This window comes from Mastigoproctus giganteus, chromosome 12 (genome assembly GCF_048544385.1).
Source record: "Mastigoproctus giganteus isolate SK-2022 chromosome 12, ASM4854438v1, whole genome shotgun sequence".
Lineage (NCBI taxonomy): Eukaryota > Metazoa > Arthropoda > Arachnida > Uropygi > Thelyphonidae > Mastigoproctus > Mastigoproctus giganteus.
In genome coordinates, this window is record NC_143586.1 from 6970412 (window position 1) to 6991659 (window position 21248).

At 40.3% G+C, this 21248-nt stretch overlaps 1 protein-coding gene across 4 annotated transcripts in view; it reads right to left on the bottom strand.

The window, feature by feature from the left end:
- Positions 1-21248, bottom strand: part of LOC150076655 (RNA binding protein fox-1 homolog 2-like) — a 510847-nt gene that overhangs the window by 305073 nt on the left and 184526 nt on the right. For all 4 annotated transcript variants that reach the window (XM_090386158.1, XM_090386157.1, XM_090386155.1 and 1 more), the window contains exon 2: positions 11836-11982. In XM_090386158.1, the coding sequence (XP_090242284.1) occupies positions 11836-11982 (147 nt within the window). The remainder of the gene's footprint in view (positions 1-11835; positions 11983-21248) is intronic.

Sequence of the window (21248 nt, forward strand, 5' to 3'; positions counted from 1 at the left end):
AAATTGACGTCTTCCTCCCCCCATTAGTCGTATTATGAATCGAGGGATAAATTTTAACTGCAACGTACAATTTGTGGAGGGATTTCCAAGGGCATTTGAGGGGTGGTTTGATGTGAAAAATGATCTCCAGGTTTCATGCAAGCGAGGACATTAATATGAAATAAAAACAGCGGAAAGAAAGCACGAGACGCACATTGAAATGGTAATAGATTTGGAGAGAGAGAGAGAGAGAGAGAGAGAGAGAGAGAGCGCTCTAAATCATGACTCTTTCTACAGGTACAAGAAATGATCACTTATTTGGGCAATAAGGTGGTAAATTCCAGAGGAAGTTGTGTACAAATCATGAGAATAAATTCCTTTTTAATTCGAAAGATTTTCTACATTCATTTTTTCCCTTTTAGTTTAAAATTCATTAAAGTTAAATCAGTTTCCCAATCGTTTTTCGTGGCTGAGTTTCGATCCTTTTTAACATTCTCAAACCTCTAAGATTTTCTCAACTTGAACAGCCTATTGAAGTGCAAATTATTTCTTTCTGGGGGTGATTTAAAACGATAGTTGACTCTTGGAATTATCAAATTGTGTATTAAAACGTGTACAGTGTGACTCACACGTTCTATATTTACCTTCTGATTCTTATGTAAACTTGGAGAAGCTGCTTGCCCATTGAGGTGCGTTTGTATCTCTCAGTGCTATTCTTAAACACAGTGCGTGTCACTACACCGCAGAAAGACAAATATTTTCTTTGGACTAGAGCGGGATTGCGTCAGTGGGGAGTGTCGAGGAGATTTCTTACAGTACGCCAAAGAGCTTTGTAATTGACTTTTCACTGCGCAGTCCGCCAGAGAATGGAAAGTTTCCTTTCTGCGTTCCACCAAAGACACTTCTTCCAAAACTGCAAGTTTTCTAATTTGGCAGAGCTAAAAAAATAAAGTTTTATTTCAACTTATTGGCTTTCTGTTATTATGGAACATGATCATCGTAAGAACAGCTAGATGAGAGAGAGGGGAGTTAAGAAACCAATTAAGAAGGGTGATTGGTACATAATTTTTGATTTCAGTTTTTGCTACACTTGTTTATACACTGAGTGATCACTGAATTATGACCACCTACCTAATACCGTGTTTGGACACAGTTCACGGATAACAGCCACTATTCGCCTATGCATTGATCCACTAGAAGTCTGAAGACATCCGTAGGGATGTGTAGCCATGATGCCTGCAAGGCTTTCCCGTTTCAAAACATCCCACAGACGTTCAATTGGATTAAGGCCGGGCGAATTGGGAGGCCAATCAAGATGGGTGATATCTACACTGTCCTCGAACCACTCGTGCACAGTGAAGGCCCGATGACACTGCGCGTTATCGTCTTGGAAGTTTCCATTTATGTCTGGGAAAAATGCAGCATGACAAGATGCATATGGTCTCCTAAGAGCTGCTGATAGACACCTCAGTAATGAAATGTTAGTCCATACGCACCTGGGGTCCTACTTCTTGTCACCTAGACATATCCCATAATAAGCAACCGCCGCCACCTGCCTGGATAATGGGCACCATGCACGATGGATTTTAACAGTATTCACCATATAATGCAAGGAAGCCATAGGCGTTTGCTGCCCTGGCCTGGAAAAAAACAACAACAACCAAGTGCATGAGAAAACACAATTATATATATTCCCTCCTCAAGCAGGTAACTATCTAGTTGACCTTTGAATTTGTTCAAACTGTCAGCCTTAACTACCTGCGAGCGCAACGTGTTTCAGCAATCAACAACTCTCAGGCTAAAAGAAAACTTCCTACAATCTAATCTAAACCTCAATCTAATATGAATTTATAACCCTTAGTTCTGGAATTTCATCTTACTAACCCCTCTCAGAGCCTTATAAACCTAAATCAGCTCACCTTTGAGGTGTATAGTTGCCAAGCTGTCTAGCCACATAATTAGATTCTTTCCTCGTACGGTCGTCCCTCTGTGGATCTCACCATTCGAGTTGTTTGTCTTTGGACCCTTTCAAGAAGTTCGATGTCCTTTTTCAGATGAGGTCTCCGTACTTGAGCACAGTATTCCAAATGTGGTCTTACAATTGCCTTATTCAGTAGGACTATGATTTTCATATCTCTGCAGGATAATATTTGATAAATCTTCAATGGGACGCCATGGACTTTCCTGGCTGCCTGCTTACACTGGTCAGAAAACTTCATATCTGCCAGTATTGTAGCTCCGAGATCCCTTTCTTCCTCTGCTCTTTTTAATTCAACTCCACCGAGTGTATAATTTATTTTGAGTTTGCTCTTTCTTACACGAAGACCTTGCATTTTGCTGCATTAAAACTTAACTGCCACTTTTCTGAACATTCCTGAAGGCTGTTCAAGTCATCCAGAAGGAGCACTGCTTGACATTGATCATTACTCTGCCAATCTGTACATCATCTGCAAATTTTGACATCAAGCCTTCTATCCCATCGTCGATGTCGTTTAGGAAAATCAGAAACAACTTTTGATGTTACCCCCAATCTAAAGAATAGAATATCCATTAATCACAACCCTCTGTCTTCTGCCCTGCATCCACTCAGCAATCCTTCTTAGAATATTATCAGTAACTTCTCATGAGGGACCCAGTCAAATGCTTTGCTAAAATTCAAAACAACTGCGAAATTGTTTTCTGCATCCAGCTCATGAGTAGGCGTGTCAAAGTGGTCTACTAAAATAGTTAAGCATGATTTATCCTTAACAAAGCCATGTTGGGTGTCCTTCAGGATGTCATATCTAACTAAATGTCCGAGGATTGCACTCTTAATCAGGGCTTCTAGTTCTTGCCAGCTAAAAGTGGCTTATAATAAGTAACAACTTATTTGCATGGATAGTGGACACCATACATAATGGATCCATGGACTCGTGTTGCTTGTGCCGCAGACGAAGGCGTGTTGCACCAGATATTTGGACTCATCCGACCAGCACACTTGTTTCCAGTCCTTCCCCCAATGTCCAACTAACGTGTTGTTGACACCACAGCATTCCTGGTCAATGATGACCAGCGGAATGGCCTGAGATCTTTATTTTTAGAGTATGTTTATAAGAAAGGTGGAATAATTATGTCTGAAATTTCACGTAAGATTCAAATTAAACTGTAGCACGTTGAGCTAAAGTTTATTTAAAGTATTATATAAGTTGAAGCGGGGAGGGAGTTGCAGAACTTTGTCATACGTAATGCTGGGTTCAGGAGGATTTGGAAGAATATGGTCGTTACATTCACTGCAGGCGCTGGACGATTTTCATTAAGGGTTGGACGGAAATTCCAATTCTTTAGGAACTGTAACGGAAGAGGAATTTTTAAATATTTAGTGAAACATTACTCAATGATTTGGTTATCAGTTTATTACTAACGCGTTTAGTGGAGAATGGGGGATGCCAGGTTCCGATCAAGTAAATGCAGCTAAACATAGTGAAGTAGCCAAGGTTCTTTTTTATATCTGTGTTACATTGCGCAATACCCGCAGAAGTATTATAATTTAAGAAATAATACAGAGACCGGAGTTATATTTCTCTATGGTTAATTGTCATCTGGAAATCCTCATGTTTGATTTTATTTCAGTGAGAAACTCAGAATTCTGAATTTCAGAAGGGGATGATACACTGCTCCTGAGAGACAAAGTAATTTGGTCAACGGATTTGTGGGAGCAAGTACAGGTCCAAATCCCAAGAAATTCGTTGTTTGAAGTTTTTGGGACTTAGCAGGACAATCAGAGCATTTGTAGTAATGTCGAGCAAGAAGCAGAAGCTGCCTTCTAAAACAGAACGTTAGACGAAGATCAACTCAAATCAGTAACAATAATTATTTAAAAACGTGGGGGAAACTCACCTGAAGTCAAAGGTGGTCGTCCATAAAAGAAAATCAAATCGGATGAAAAACAAAGGCAAAATGAAATGTGGTATTAGTTCTGCAAATGGCTGCTTTCAGGAAGCAAACACATGCCCAACGTAATCTCTGGAAAAAAGCACGCGAAATAACCGCAACGCCACTGGGGTCTCAAGTGAGTCACCGATCCACCAAGAGAAAAGATGCTGAACTTGTTTATTACACAACAGACGGCTGTTGTCGCTGTTGTGGTGGGGTTTTAGGAGCATCAGCGACAAAGGCCATATTGCTCCCTCTAAATGCGTGTGTTCTGTGGTCGGTTTTCTGATTTTTGGATAAAAAAACAGAATTTCCGGGAGGAAAACCATCATACTCTCCTGACGCCGACTAACTGGGCCACGTTGCGAAAAAAGGCCCATAAAAGTCATCGACGAGACTCGAACTCAGGTCTTTTCCTTTCGGTGTGGGAAGGACGGCGATTCTATCAACTCTCTAATCCACGAGGGTACAATAGGGTGTACACCCCCTACAAATTGCTTCGTATTGTCTTACCGAAAGACAAAGAAGAAACATATTCCATTTATAAAGGGGGTAAGATACATGTAGAATATAAAAGTGGTCTTGTCCTCCTTTCTGCATGTCAAATGGATTTCAGACAACGACAACAAGGGGTTCGACTCTCGTTGAAGATGTGAAGAACGTATGACAAATAGTTGGCCGTCTTAAGGGGATGTGTAAGGTTCTAGAACAGTTTCAACGGCTACCACTTGTATGTTTCGAAAGTTTCATTGTGAACAGCACGCCTCTGTATCTTCTGCAATTTTTCATTGTTTAATAGCACGTGCCTGTGTATCGTTTGGCGAGTTTCTTCGCGAGTAGCGGCTGCTTACGTGTAAGATTTCACAATGAATAGCGCCTGCCCGACGCGTTGCTAGCTTCCGCAGCCCGTGCACGCTCGTGTTCCCTCATTGCACGTTTTTAACCGAGAAACGTGCGCGTATGTGAACTTTTTAGTAGCCTCGTGTTTTACGCCTCCCAATAAATAATGGCGCCCGATGTTGCGGGTTCCACAATAAGTAAAGTTGCGTGCGGGTCGTAGGTTGTCGCCGCGAAAAATGCGTGCCGTGGTGAGTAATAACGGAACAAGTTTCGTACATTTAAGAAGAAACGGGGTCCGTGATGTCGTACTTCGTTTCCCGTTCTATTAAACCCACGACAAGCTTGACCTATTTGACCCAGTCTGAAGTGGTGGTTTGATTCTCTCTCTCTCTCTCTCTCTCTCTCTCTCTCTCTCTCTCTCTCTCTCTCTCTCTCCCCTAAATGCTACTCGGATTTAATTCAGGCAAAAGCAGCCGAAAAATATCGTTAGTCATGTTTATGGAAATGGGATTTAGTTCAGTTTAAATCCTCGTTTTGTTTTGATGTGTAAAATCAATTTGTCACGATTTTGCGACGCGGAAATGTTGTCATTTTACGTCACTTCCGTTTCATAACAAAGAAAGGATCGTGGGAGGTGGTATTGGATGTGTTCAGAGCTGGCATAAAACTCTCGTTGCGGAAAAACGTTTCTGATTCGTGGCATACCACTTAGGTGGCTTTGTACTAACCATTGCCACCCTTGGCAGAAATCTTTTGGTAACCAGAGAAATGGATATCTTGAGGGCAGTGATCTTGGATGTGCTCAGAGTTGGCTTATGCCAGCTCTGAGCACATCGAAGATCATTACATTACATCCGCTTCAGCCTTACCAGTTGAAGCGCGTGTAATGTAGGCGTTTCAGTACCCGTCTGTATTACTGAATCGGTTTATATTTCCATCAAGAGGTGAATCATAAACGTTTTTCCGCAACCAGCTGGCCCGGTCAAGAATATTTGAATCGGTTGGCGATTGCGAGATAACAGACTCCAAATTAATGTATGAGTAGAATCTTTTGCTTGTCATTGACCATTCTTATAAAGTTGCAGAAGTCCTCGTTAGTCATCAAGTTTTCGCGTTTCTTTGCAATTGCGCGGAGTCGGTTGAGCGTGGCGATCTTTAGATCCTCATTCATCTCGCTGTTGAGATCATTATACAAGTTTCGAAAGGGGGTTTCTTCTCGCACATCGTCTTACACATTTCAATCGTTTTGCAAATGTCCGAGCCATACAGTTTACGATCTAGTATGAGCTCTTTGTTGTGGTCGTAGATCTTGACATATTTCATCTCTGTTTCCTCATTGCGAAATGGAATGGGAATGTGCAGCGTTACCATCTAGCTCTTGTACTCGTTGAGATCCTGACCCAAGTCATAGTTTCGATAGCGTATTATGCGTGGATATTGTAATTTATTGCGGATCTCGTTAGCGCCGCATGTGTAATTTGCGAGAAAGCATGACATGATCCAACATGATAGTAATAATACAAATTGTAACAATAGAAATATGTGTATTGTTGCAATAGTACTATTCAACAAATGGCTACAATCAAATGGGTAATTAGGCTATTGGCCTAATCTCTTCCAAACGTTGACTCGGTAGAGTAAGTGGCGGGCGTGATCATAAATTGCATCGTTCATGATTTCGGTTCTAGCTGTTCGAAATTTAGTAGGTGTTGTCAAAAATGTTTACACAAAAGATCTTTCGTGAGTACAGGGTGCACACGCCATTTTTTTTTTTAATACTTTGCGGGTACTGATGGTCTCTAAGATTAATCTGTTTGTGTGTGTTGCGAACAATCGAGAAAATGGGACTGGTCTAATGACGTACAGTTTCACTCCAAAGCGTGAACTCTATATTCTCGGAGACAAATTCCATCCCTCAACTGTTCTCGCAGCATGGACTCAATTATCTGGTCAGAGACAACGATAGACAACACTACAGGCATACAAAATCCACACACTTTTAAATCTCTGGCCTTCCCAGCGAACTGATACACCTACAATGAAAGCAACGAGGGGATGGGGGAAGCTCCTGGTGCCTCTAGACACCAATACACTTTATCTGGTCAGAGATTTAAATTAAAATTTCTCGGTAATATAAACGACTTAATTTAACTATTTAAGAATTAGTTACACCCCCCACAGTGGAGAATTTTTATTTATTTATTTATCAAAGAGAAGTGTCAAAGGTATGTTTCTCCACAATGGAAGTAAATATGAGTCAATTCTTGTAGCTCACTCTGTGCATTTGAAAGAAACATATGAGAACTTGAAGAAGTTGTTGACAAATAACATGGTTGGTTAGTCTGTGCTGACTTTAAAGTGATATGCATGTTACCTGGATAGATCTGGCTGCACAAAAATGCCTTGCTTTTTGTGAGTGCTCAATGGAGCAAGCGTTGGGATGTCGAGGTCTGGCTAAAGATGGATAATTGGTTGCCTGGATCAAAGAACATAATTCATAAACCACTGGTAGATTCCAAAACCGTTCTCCTTCCACCCTTACTCATTAAACTGGGTTTGATGAAGTTTGTGAAAGCTTTACCACGGAAAAGCCCCTGCTTCTGTATCTTTGTACTAAATTCCCATGGATCACTCAACAGAAGCTAAAACAAGATATTTTTGTGGACTTCAAATTTGCAAAATGATGAGGGACCGAGATTTTGAGGGAACTATGAGTAAAAGAGAAAACCAGGTATGGATTAGCTTGAGGTCTGTTGTTGAGAACTTAAGGAACAACAAGGACCCAGCCTACAAGAATATAGTTGGCAAAGTTCAAGAATCTGGGCTGCAACATGTATTTCAATACAACTTTCTGGACAAAAATGTGTTATGTGAGGACCACTGGAGAACTCAGTCATCTGCCCATATATTATGACTATAAATGGGTTCTCTGTTCGCTTTGCTGGACGAAAAACTCGAGTTTCAGGATGCGTGAAGATTCCATAAAATTTTTGTTTTTTTGCGAGAAGTAAGACCATTGAGTTTTACAAGAACTGAAACCAACTAAGTTATCTTTCTCTCATTGGATGATTAATTGGAGATCAGCATTTAAGGAATCGGTAGCGGACATTCGAGAATTTGAAACTGTTTGTGCAGGGCAACGTTTCTCAAAGGGAAAGGTGGAATGTAGTGTATTGTCATCAGGAAAACTATGGATAGGATTTTCAGTCAATGGAAGGTCAGAATGAGCAAGAGTAGGGGAAAGACTCGAACCTTGGGGAACACAGACATTAGTGGAAAAGTTAAAAGAAGAAGAAATGCCCGTGTTCTCCTAGGTTCCATTATGTATCATTCAATAGACGTTTGAGATTCTGGGTTTGGTCATTTGCAGAAAGGTGCATGGGATGCAATGAAAGGTATCTAGAATTAAATCAGTATTTGAATTAGCTGTTTGATTTTCATATTTTCAGTAGAGTCCAAATACTTTTTCGGAGGGTAGTTCGCGTGTGACGTTCCATCGTATGAAATATTTCCTAACGGTTCTTCCATAAAGAATGAACGTTTCCATTATTTTGTCCACTGCCAGTCCAGTTTGTGACGATGTAGTTGCAGTATTTCATTCCTCTCTCTGCTATCTTTTTGGACTGCATCTCTTTTCCGTGCTTGTAATCCCCCGGTGCGTCTTTGAGTTGTTAATTAATAATGGCGACTGACCCAGTGCTGTGGAGTTAATGCAACCAACGTGGAAATGTCTATTGTGACGCGCGAGGCTATTAAACAGTAATGGCACTAAATTCAACATTGTCCTTTATTAATGGATCGGAAAGGGGCTCACAGTTAGATTATAATGAATGCGTTAGTTAATTATCATCTGACACGTAACGGTGGCATAGGCGGATGTACCACGACGGTACGAAGTAGCTGTGAGGGATGATCGACCCTAGTGACAACCCTTCCTCTCTATACGACAGTCCACTTCAGATCATCCGCCTGCGACCACTAAAAACACACACATATTCGCTGACTTTAGAGAAAAGATGGCCTTAGCATACATGCGTAATTCTCCCGTTACTTTCAGCATGTCCGTCCGTCAATCCGCATGTAATAACTCGCCTCATGTTCGGGAAAATGATTCCTCTTGAGTTGCGCGTTGTTTTTGTTCCATAAGTGATTATTAATAAGACGATTGGTTAATCTTGGGCTGATTTAAAGTTTCGCCCGTATTTCTTTACTTTTGTATAATCTGTGGATACTTCCGCTTTAGGTTATTCCTCCTGAAAATTTGTAGTTTTATTTAGCAATTCAGCTTTCTGTTGGTTGTTAGTTTTCATTCTCAGAAGTCTTCATACTTCGACAACATAGACGCCCCGTTTGTAACTCCTCTGGCCTCTGTCATTGCATTCAGTTCTCTCCGTACATTGCCCTCGCCTTTCTTGTCTAGATTTTTGATAGAAACCTTTTATGTCTGTTTGCTCTTCATTTTTTGGGCTTCGGCAATTTTCATCAATCCGCTATTGTATCTGTTCTTGTGAACACGCGTGCTTCGTAGGTTTCCCCTCACCGGTTCGGTGTGCGCCCGAATGTCGCAATCGCTGGCGTTCTTTTGAAGCCCATTGTAGTAGTCCAATGATCATAGCTATCAACTTATCGTTTCCAGAGAAGGGTGAAGTCAATGGTGACCAGTAAAACTCACAAAAAAAAAGACAACCAAGTAGATAAGAAAACACAAATTAGATGCTTCCCTCCTCTCACAGGTAACTATCCACTTGTTCTTTGAATTTATTCAAACTGTCAGCCTCAACTACCTGCGAGGGCAACTTGTTCCAGCTATCAATGACTCTCTGGCTAAAAGAAAACTTCCTACAATCTAGTCTAAACCTGAAGCCTTGTAATTTGAATTTATGACCCCTAGTTCTGGAATTCTTCATAACAGTGAGAATTCCACCTTCATTCATGTTACTAATCCTTATAAATCTTAATCAGATCACCTCCGAGGTAATTAGTTGCCAAACTATGTAGCCCACATAACCAGTCTTTCCTCATACAGACTTCTTCTGCCGATATCACCATTTCAGTTGCCCATCTTTGGACCCTTTCAATAAGCTCGATATCTTTTTCCAGATGAGGTCTTCATAATTGAACGCAATATTCCAAATGGGGCCTTGCAATTATCTTATACAGTGGGATTATGACCTCCTATCTCTACACGATTTTCGATAAATCACCAATAGGACATCATGGGCTTTCCTGGCTGTCTCTTTACACTGCTCAAAAAACTTCAACCTGCCCGTATCGTTAACTCCCAGATCCCTTTCCTCTTCCACTGTTTTAAATCCAACCCCATCAAGTGGGGTTTATTTATCGGTTGCTATTCCCCAAGTGTAAGACCTTGCATTTAGCGGCATTAAAACATTGCTGCTACTTTGACCATCTTTGAAGTCTATTCAAGTCATCCTGAAGGAGCGCTGCTTGGCACTGATTATTAATAACTCTGCCAATCTTTACGTCATTTGCAACTTTTGACATCACTCCTATCCCTTCGTCGATGTCATTTATGAAAACGAAAAACCAACAGTGGTCCAAGAACTGATTCTTGAAGGACCGCACTCCTTACATCAATCTGAAGAATTTCCATTAATCGCAATCCTCTGCCTTCTGCCCTGTAGCCACCCAATAAGCCATCTTAGAATCTTACCAGTAATTTCAATCTATTCAAGCTTATACAGTAATCTCTGAAGAGGGATTGAGTCAAATGTTTTGCTAAAATCGAAACAAATGATGTCGAAATGGATCCCTACATCCAGCTCATGAGTAACTAGGTCAAAATAACCTACTAAGTTAGTTAAGCATGATTTACCCTTAACAATGCATGTTGTGTGTCCTTCAGAATTCCATGGCTATCTAAATGTCCTTGGATTGCACTCTTAATTAGTGCCAAAGGTTTTTCCTACCACTGAAGTCAGAGTAACCTGTCTGTAGTTACCAAATTTACTCTTAGAACCGGTTTTATGTATTGACGATACATTGGCACTTCTCTAATCCAAAAGAATCTCCTCTGAGTTCAAAGATGCCCTCATAATTAAGGTTCAATATACTCCCTCGCGCTTTCCCTCAAACTACAGGGTACATGCCATCAATTCCAGGAGCCTTACTTGCCTTTATGCCCAAAAGAAGGGTAGTCAGTTTTCACTGAAGAACCTGTTAGAAAATAAGACAATTTTTTAACTCGCATCTGTCCTTCTGTTAAAGTGAAATCACGATATTTCAGCTTTTGCTGAGGCTCTTCTCTTACAGATCCTTTTCCCTGTGTATGCAGCTACAATTTATCGATGTTTTTTTCCCCATGTTCTATTTTTACGTGTCCCAAATAGCTTTGCATGTTCGGATCACATTCTTCGTGGCATGGGACCATTCGCAGGGGAGCCTTCCATTTCAACTTTATGATCACACTAATGGTTAATTTCCGATTTTTATGGTGCACTTTCAATAACTAATTCCATTTGCAGAGAATTTTAAACTTGGTGTGGGTGATCATAAAGGGAACCTGCGCACGCAAGTCAATGATCAATCATAATTTGAAGCTCTTACTGGAAACTTGGAGGAGTATACCAGTTATGCTTGTTGAGTCTAGGATAGTCAAATGAGTAGCTTAAATATATGGGGGAGGGGTGTTTAACGCAGCAGAAGAAGCTATCAGCTGGTGAAAGGAGATTTTGTGATGACAGCAATGGAGAGGTATGGACCACTGCGAATCCTAAGAGAATCTGGTCCATACCTCTCCATTGCTGTCATCACAAAACTGGACTTTTTGCAAATAGGAGTGTAGTCCGTTTATGGATGAGGGGTTTATGAAAATGGGTTCTAAAGATGATTGCTAAAGGTCTAGAGACCCGCGACACAAGCTTCAATAGATTCTAACGACTGCAGTAACAAAAATGTCCAAAGGCCCTTTATGTTTTTTGGTACGGATCTCTAGGGCAACTGGTTCGAGTAAATTGTTACGAAAGCTCTTTAAAATTGAGAATAAATTATTGATTGATCTCTGCGATAAGTTCGCAAATACTGAGTCAAAGTTCTCATCTGGATAATCTTGAAAGAGTTAGTAAGAAGCATCTGTCCACCTACCGTTTGTTGTTCGACTCCATTGCTGGTGATGACAGGCACATGAAAGGTTGAGACCTCTTTTTGGTCGGTTCGCTGCTGCTGCGTAGTCTGCTCCCCATTCTGGGTGTACTGGGAGTAGGTGGAGGTCATCTGATTTTGAACCATGTGCTGTGGAGGTAAAAAGGAGGAAAGGTTAAGAATTTAGCACCACTACATTCATAAAGAGACGTTTAGTTTTTAACTTTAAATTCAATTTCTGTTAATTAAAACATGCACAAAAAATACTTTAAATTTTATTAAACTTTTAATAATATTAATAAATTTGAATTCTGATATTTTTAAAATTTTCCAAATTGTAGGAAAAATGATTTATACAGTAGTTTAACATTTCTGTTAAGTTTCCTCGCCAGTTTTTAAGCGCATTAGCTTATTTAAGGCGCCCATTTGTGTTCACCACTTCCATCAGTCTGTCCGTCCGCATGCAATAACTTGACTCTCACTGGATGGATTTTCATGAAATTTTTATTTCGTTGCCGAGCCATCAATTGTATTGGTCCAAAATTTTTGACTTTTTCTTTCTTTTTTTTTTTTTTTTTGTGTTTGCATCATCGTGTCCTCATTGCTCAATCATATTACAAATTTGCTATTTCTGCCTCATAGAGGCGCCTCACCTTAAAATCTTCTACGTTCACTTATCTTTTGTGATTTTAACCTATTGTACCCTGTATATACTAAGAAAAAAAATCGAGGGGTGGCAAATTGGGACTTCTTCATTTGAAATCCTATCAGAAATTTCAAAAGGGATGGACAATGAAATCTTTTTCTTTTCTTCGCGGATTTATGCATATTAATGGATGCCTGTATGGAGATGAATTTCAATAGTAAAAAGTTATAAACGACAGAACTGCTTAATGGTCACACCTTTTAGTATTCATTGTATTAAATACGTACTGGACAAAAAATTAAGAACTTTATTCAGCATCTAGTCGGGCCATCTTCTGCCGTACATTTTGTCATGGATTAGAAGAAGTTTAAGGAGTCTAACTCAAGATTTGACCATTCTGCCATCATGATATTCATCAGCTGCTATATTGTGGTCCTTAGAGAACTGTGCTTTCCTTAGGGTTGATATTAGAAATCTTGGAAACAAAGAAATCGTTCCTCTAACCATTCATGCAATTTTGTTGTGGATAGTTGTGTTATCAGCTTTAAATAATCCACCGAAATCCGGATAGAAGTGAAGCTGAAAGATAATCACTGTAGGTAACACGATGGAAGAGCGGACCCAGGCTCTACCATCACAACATATCCCACACTACGGTTCAAGTTCCAGCCACTTGGGTGGTGGAACAGTCTGGATATAAGGCTTCATGGGATTCATGTCACCCTACCATTGGAGAAAAGAGTGTAAATCGAGACTCACCAGACCACACGATCTTTTTCCACCGTTCTATAGGTTTCTATATTTTTGGCCTGTGACTGTATACAGGAGACTAGATTTTTTTATGCATATTAAAATTTCAGGATTCCGAGAGAGGAGTCCCAAGATGTTTCGTGGGAGTTACTTTTGCAATCGGGGTGTGACTGACGAGCATCTGAAGACTAATTACTTCTCAGGTCTCGAATCGACACCGGAAACCCAATTTGTGTGTGTTTTTGCGAACTGTGCAGGGGTGGCGCAGATAAAAAGGGGAAAATAAAATTAACAGACGGTTACTTTGAGGCTGACTGCTATCCACACGCGCACGAAGCCTTCGAGTCACTATTAAGGACGCCCTCTAGTATCGAGGAAAATCGTTAAGAAGGAGTTAATGCGCAGTGAAGATGAAGTGGGAAGGCGAGGAATTGTTTGATAGCGGTGGGGAATTGTTGCGCGTAATTTAGTAGCTCTTTTTACAGTTGCAGGGTGTCTGTTAATGCACGAGGGTGTTCGACTGCCGTGAGAAATGCTTTCTGGGTCTGGGATGGCGTGCAGTAAATTCTAACATAAAACTTAGAAGGGAAAGACTATCGTCTTTCTTTTCTTATTTCAGAATCCCACGGGAACACTTCTTGAAAGTGCCCACGGTCTTCTTTAATAACGCAGATAAAAAATTATAGAAACTCACCAAAAGTATCGGTGACATACTGTTGTTAAACAAGTTTACAGATGAGGTCTCAGTTACGAGTTCCTTTGGCTTGTAATACAACACGGGGTCATCACCAGTTTGTGATGATTGGTGGAAAAGTTTCTCCATTCCTCGAGCAGAACAATTTTTAATTGGGGATGTGATCTTGAGCTGCCCGACTGAATTCTTACTATGGCTTAATATTTTTCCAGTGTACAATCCCTCCTGCTAATAACATTTTGCATGTTAACAAACCCATCCACCTTGATAAAGGTATCGAAGACCCCTGCTGCCCTGATCCTTTAACTAAAAGGAAAGTGGTTGAGCCTGTTTCGCCACGGATTGGTGACAGCCCACCTTTGGCCACAGTGACAGAACCACAAGTTCATTAAAACTTGTGGTGCTGTCACTGGGGTCAAAGGTGGGCTAACTTATTTATTTGTTCATTGAAACTTGCGTGTTTCTAAACGTGTTGATGTCCGAATAGTTTTGGTTGGTTAGTGTATACGCTTTCTAAATATTTGTGACAGTTCCTAAATCTTATTTGAGAAATATTTACGTCAGTTTATAGGATTCTAGGATGTCATACTCTTAAAGCTTAATGAATAGGAGCTCATTCTTAGGAATAGCTGGTAGAACATCTAAGGATCCGTTACATCAAAACCCAGAAGCCCTCAGCCATGTCTTTTTCATGTTTCTTGATGGAGTGTTTAATGCCATCCTCCCCAACCGGATACCACGAATTCATTTGGAATTACTCTTTCAGGTTCGGGTTTCGAATAACATTTCAAACATTTTTCAAATTTCGAACCACGCCCTACTGCCAAGGAGTTGCAGGGTGTGGTTCAATTTATGTCGGGGACCGCCTAGTACTGGTTTATGTTGACTTTTCCACCGCACTATGGCCCCTCTTTTTTGTTTTTTAGCTGGCCTTTTAGCCTTTTTCTAGTGACAGCATTTTGCTGGTGTCTGGGTATGGGTTCCCTCGATACGGGATGGCTGTTATTCACTGGTCACTCCATCAATGGATGTTCGAATGTTTTTTCTCTTTTTGAATGATCCCAAACTCCTTTTGGGAATTCAGTAAAGTTGTAGCCCACTTCTTCAGGCGGACACTGGGCAGACTTTCCTGGTGGCAAAGTGACCAGGAACAACAACAACAACAACACAAAAGCACGCAAGCGCACTGCGCAAACAAATTATATCACACGCATTGTGGCCTTTTTACAGAGCCGCCTTTATCTCAGTTTTATCTTTTTGGTTGGAAGAAAGGATACGAAATAAGAATCCAGCTGGTTGCATTAGCAGTAGTTTAAATAAGTCATAAAATGCAGGTCGCTGTCCTTCGAGAGACTCAATATTAAATTACAGTCACTTGTAATGAATGTTGTTTCAAATAAACAATCTGCTTTTGGAGCTCGCCAGTTTTTCTGCAACATTGCCTCCGAATAAAGTTCGATATATTGGACTACGAGACGCCTGTTTTCTTCGCACTGTAACAGGTGGTGTCAGTTTTACTAGCGCATCAGACATTTCCGAAACGTATTATTCAGCAACTCGCCTATTAGCAGCACTTGGAAGTTACATGTAGAGGTCTCAAATATCTCCTTTGACACAAGCCGGAATTTCAATTTTACAACAGAGACCGTATGGTATCCATTGCAATAAGCATCATAGTTCTGGCAGTTTTTAAACCGAAGACTGGTTTTGTCTTCATCGGCTACAATAGCTTTTAGATGGTAGAGGATTAACTCAATAGGCAGCAGTTTCTTGTTTTGTTTCAGAAATTCAGTCTTGCCTGTATCACTAAGTTTCTTCATCATGTCTGTCTGTCAGTCAACATGGAACAATGTGACTCAGTGGACGGAGTTCCATAAAATTTTCTATTTGGCCATGTAGGAAAATTTTTAAAGCCATCCAGGATTTCATTAAAATCGAATCTATAGAAATCCACCAATTTTTATTTACTTAATTAATTTATTTTCAGAAAAAGCTCTTCTCTGAAAACCTCTTAAATTTATTTCTGATTCCTTAATCCCTCTTCCGAGATTTGGAAAAAAAAACAACTCCATCCTTTGTCAAAATTTCAGGGTTTCTGAGAATATTCTTAAAGAACCTTCTGCCACATTTAATGTCGATAAGTTATCTAATTTTCCATGCTCAATTTCCCCCTTCCCCTTTAAAGAATTACTACAGTTTTTCAGTTTCTTGATGCGTATAAAAGATGCAATGAACATTTCCACTTTTATTTCATTTCTATCCTTCAGGAACTCCTCGGCCCCTTTTATCCTCCACCGACACCTCAAGAGTCCACGCAGATGTTTTTATGTATTCTTGTAGCGTCTACAAATGGATGTTAACTACACGTAAGTAATATCGCATCCATGGAGTGTTCCACCAAGGTGAAGCCATCTCGCCGAGTGCTCTTGTATTTTTCCGAGTCTTAGTTTGTCATCTGCTCTCCTTTTAGTCATCAACTGGTGACGAGAGCACACCTTGAACACGACAAATGCAAGTCGCGCAAGAAAGCTTTTATGCCTCTATGCGTAGCAGTTACAAAGTCCTGATACAAGTTCATATCATGGCCAGTTAAACACACACACACACACGCCACGTTTAGATACCCCCTTCCCGTTTAGTTTCCAAGGCAACGGTTGTCGTCTCATTCTCCCCGCCTCTCTCTCCTCATCCGATTTCCTTTCACCCGCCTTCCGGCCGACGCGGGTCATCCTGAAAGTACACAAAGCTCACGAGCGTCCTGACATCACAAGAGGCAGCCTTGTGTAACGCGATCTTGTGGATACATCTCCTGGCCAGCTGCGCTTTCCAAACTTGGAAGAACAGCGGATATCTTCTGGGAAGGACCCTTTAACTAGTCTTATTTTTATCAGGGATAACACTCCCTCTTTCTCTCCCCTTTTCTCTTCGTTTGGGAGTAGCTGGAAGGTCTGGAACCTCAAGAGGTGTTTCCAAAAATAGATACAAATAAGCAAAAATTGATTTATTGCAGTATCCAAGTTTCCTAAGTTACAGAAATCATGGTGATACCATACGCAAAGTGAATATTGTTGAGAGATAGATTCCAGTCTCAAATCGCAAACAGTGCCCCTCTCCACTTCTGCTTTTCTTCGAGATCGAGCCCAAACAGAGAGGGAAATACAGAGAAAACATGTCATTAATATATATTGCTTTCGTTTTATCTCTATAAATAGAAACTGAAGTCACGCAGGAAGAAATTTTAGGGTGGAATACGATATTGAGTCATAAACTATACATAAGATTTTATACACAAGTGAATAAATTCTTTTGCTGCCATCTAACGTTGTAAGAGGTTCGATAAAAACTTTTCATCAGAGTCTAGACCTAATAATATAAAAAATATGCGAGTATATATGCAAAGTAAAGTGCGTTTAAGTATTATTTTAAAGTACTCTTACATTCTTTCTCTTGCGCGAATACCGAGAAATGTCTGGTATCAAAAACAAGTGGGTGTAAGAAGCCTCGCTTCTTTTCAAAATAAGAAGAAAACAGAACTGTAAACACTAAACACGTAAATATAGGGGTCGAGGAGATAGAAATGGAGAAGATGTAAACAAATCAGCGAGTTAAGTAATGAATCGAAATGAAATTGAATCTGCAAGTGTGGGTGAGGTTGGAAGCTGGATGAAAAACCCAGGGAAAAGAATGTGGAAAATAGAAACGCTTGTAAGAATGGAAATAAACGTTAAAAGCACGAAAGTGGAGAAAGATTTAAAGAGAGAATGAGTGAGTCACGAACGCATTAAATTAGAATATTTATATAATATTTATAACGTATGAATTTTAATCAATTCCAGACCATCGCAGTAGAGTGGCGCGCTGTGTGAGTTTCAGTGCATCCTCCCTGAAAACTGCAGTACCTTCAGTTCCATTTGCATGAATTTTTAATGCAGATTTATCTCGATATCTATTTGCTGTCTCTCTGCCTATCTATTTGAATATGTCGGTATTCAAATAGATAAACAGGCTGGAAGTGAGAACAGACAGACTGTTGGATGCATAAAAAGGTAAGAGTTAAAAAAGAAACGAAAGTGTCAGTTCATTGTGGCGTAAATAATCTTGTCCTCCATTTATGCCTTCTGCTCCAATGCTCGTCTCTTTGCTTACTGCAGGAGCCTGTTACCAAGCCATGACACTAATAAAATTAATGTGTCGCACATTTCTGGGACGTACAATTATCGCATCAGAAAAACTGGGCCTTAAATTATTAAAGGCGCGCAAAGGTGGCTCTGAGGGACTACGCTGGAGGCTGGAGGGGGGGAGTCGCCATTACGCAGAGAGACTGCCAATTCTTTTTGTTGTACTGATGAAGGAAGGTAGAGCGTGCGACATTTATCTTCTCGGTGGCAACTGAACCACTCTTTACATACACATAAACGGATTTTTGTTAATTGGATCTCTCTCTCTTTCTCGCCTTCGTCCTTCATCCACTAAATCTCTCGCTCTCTTACTCCCTTCCTGCCCCTGCTTCCAATCTCTCCCTCCCTACTCTCTCATTCTCAGCCAGCTGTTCTCCATTTATCTGTCCAGCGATTTTCTCCACCCGTATCATCGACTTTGGTGTTACAATGGATTAGGTTGTTCAGCTCCACAGTTCCATCCTGATTTATCGAAAGCAACGTAATCATAAATCTTAGAAATATCCCTTCTTGCAGAACAAAATCTGACAAAGGAAGCACAGTTTGCATTGCCGAGCGGGTGGAACCATAAACTTAAACGATTCTCTAAATTTTAACTCTACAGACCAGTTTATCTGTTAGTTCAAATCAAAAAAATTTCTGCTTCCATTTCGCTTTCGGAGGTATGCCACGCTAAATAATTATTTGATTCTCAAGAAGCCAATAGAAAGAACTGTTCAGAGACAAGCAAACGATTCAACAGACATTTCCATCCTTCTTCGGTAGGTACTGATACTTAAATAAGAATATACTCAAGACCATAATTACAACAAAAAGGTGGAACTAAACGAATTCCAAAATGACTTTTGGAATGGGGTTATGCTTTTCTATTTACAGCTTGTGTGTTGATTGCAAGGCGCATCTTCTTCTGGTAAAAACGATAGCGGCAGTGAGGGTTGTTTGTACAAGCCAAACCTAGCTTAAAACTTCACCCCCCATAATAATAAACGTCCTGTATGGAAGTTTATTATTAGGGAATTGGGCAATTTGCCCCTTTCGAATAAAGCTATTTATATTCAGAGATTTCTAATATTTACATCCGGTGATGCTTTAATACCCCCCCCCGTATGTCTTCTTCTAAACGCGTACGCACGTTTAGTAGAAGAAGAAGTACCCTCTTGTGTTTTCTTAGCTCTTCCTACTCCCCTTCTCCTCTGTGACTCACCCTCCAGTTCAGCTAATCGTAATCTGTTAGAGACGCCACAGATGCTGGGAAGACGATCGGAGTGTAGTAATAACACCATCTTGGACTCGCTTTGTTTACAGAATTGAGTGAACAAAGTGTGTCCATGACTGGCTGGGGGTCAACCAAGGCGTAGCCGAGAAGGGAGAGTGCACAAATATTAGCTCACAGGCATTAGAAGGGTTTTATCTGCTAATCAAAATACGCGTGACCGTATTCTCCCTGAATGTTAAACGTGTGTTTATAGAAGTCCTCAGCACGTCCCACAGCCGCCATCGAAGACAGGGCAGGTCAAGAGAAATTATTCTTTCCGGTACGCGCTCGGTTAATAAAATCTTTAGGGAAAAAGGAACCAAGTACATTAGAAGCAGGAAATTCTCTTTCTCTGTCAGAAACCTCAGTACCAGAGTTGTCTGGACAACTTCCAATTAGAGTCTCATTCTGCTGGGAAATGAAGAAATGAATCTCTTTGTTCACGGCAAAGGGTGTTTAAGACACGCAAGTCTTTAGAAAAGAAGGGTGCGCGCAATGCATTCACGTGAAATGCGGAACAGTTTTGCTGTTTCTTGACAGAAGGCGTAGATTGGGCAACTGAAAGTTTGCTACCATATTTGAGGACTTTTTAGTGTTTTTTTTAGTAATTATTACCAAAAATCATTAGAAAAGAAGGCAGGAATCCAATGGAGCCGTAAAAATACAATCCGAGTTTATTATGGCGATAAAAATTAGCGTATTGTTAATAATATTAATACATATTATTATAGTACATTAGGGCTTTCCATCTTCTTTTGCAAAAACTGAGAGAACCCACCAGACCTATTACGAAAGAAGAAAGAATTATACAAATTCTTTCTTCTTTGTATACAATGACCCTTGGTTGTGGAGCTGAAAAGCGCGCAGCAAAGCATGAAACATAACAAGTTAACCCAAGGAATTCTTGCCATTTTAAATAATTCCTCATAATATGCTGAGGGTCAGAGAATATTCAACCTGATGAAGATATAACTCAATTCAGATCTTTTTCCTGGTGCAGTTTTGGAATTGCTCATTATAGCCAAGTCTGAATAGCAGGGTCAGTATTATAAACGAAACTGTGGCTCAATATTTTTGAAGATGAGCAAAGTTTGCTGAAGTATCTTCTCTGAAGCAACCATAATCTGTTGATGTCTAAAAGACAACCCAAACAGAAAAAGGTTAGGTAAGCTAATGTTTACTGTATTATAAAACTAGAATATCCTGGCGAATATTTCTCCAAAAACTGTCTCAGAGAAGTAAGGATTTATATCGAATTAATTATGAAAGCCTTTCCCACGGCTGCCTTCGCTGCTAGCTAAGATGCCCTAATGGGTAGCGCAATTGATAGGATCCCTGTCCTTCCCACACGGGGTGAAAAAGACTCGGGTTCGAGTCCCGTCGACGAGGCGAGGAATTTTTATGGACCTACTTCACAACATGGCCGAGTTAGTCGGTCTCAGGGAGATCACGGGTTTTTTCTCCCGGAAACTTGCTTTTTCATCCAGCAAAACAGAAAACCGAGCAGACAACACAAGTTACAGAAACGAAAATGTTATTGTTGTATCGGGTAGAGACATTTTTAAGGCTGACGCGAGAAATTGATAATGATTAACATCTTTACAGATGTTGGTTAATTACCACTGATAATTACATGGAACTTTGGAGTTTGTTTCTTTTGTTTTTTAAACGTACGTACTTAACATTGTACAGGGGTTTTAGGAGTGACTTTCTTAGCAAGATGGGGAGAAACTAACGTACATAACAGAACGTCAACATTCTAGTTGATAAATCAAACGACAGGGAGAAGTGACAATGAATATTCTTACTTCATGATAAGGAAGGTAAGCTAAGCAGCAGCCATTATCAATCCACTGCAGGATGGACGCTTCCTCAACGATTCATTTTGAAGGA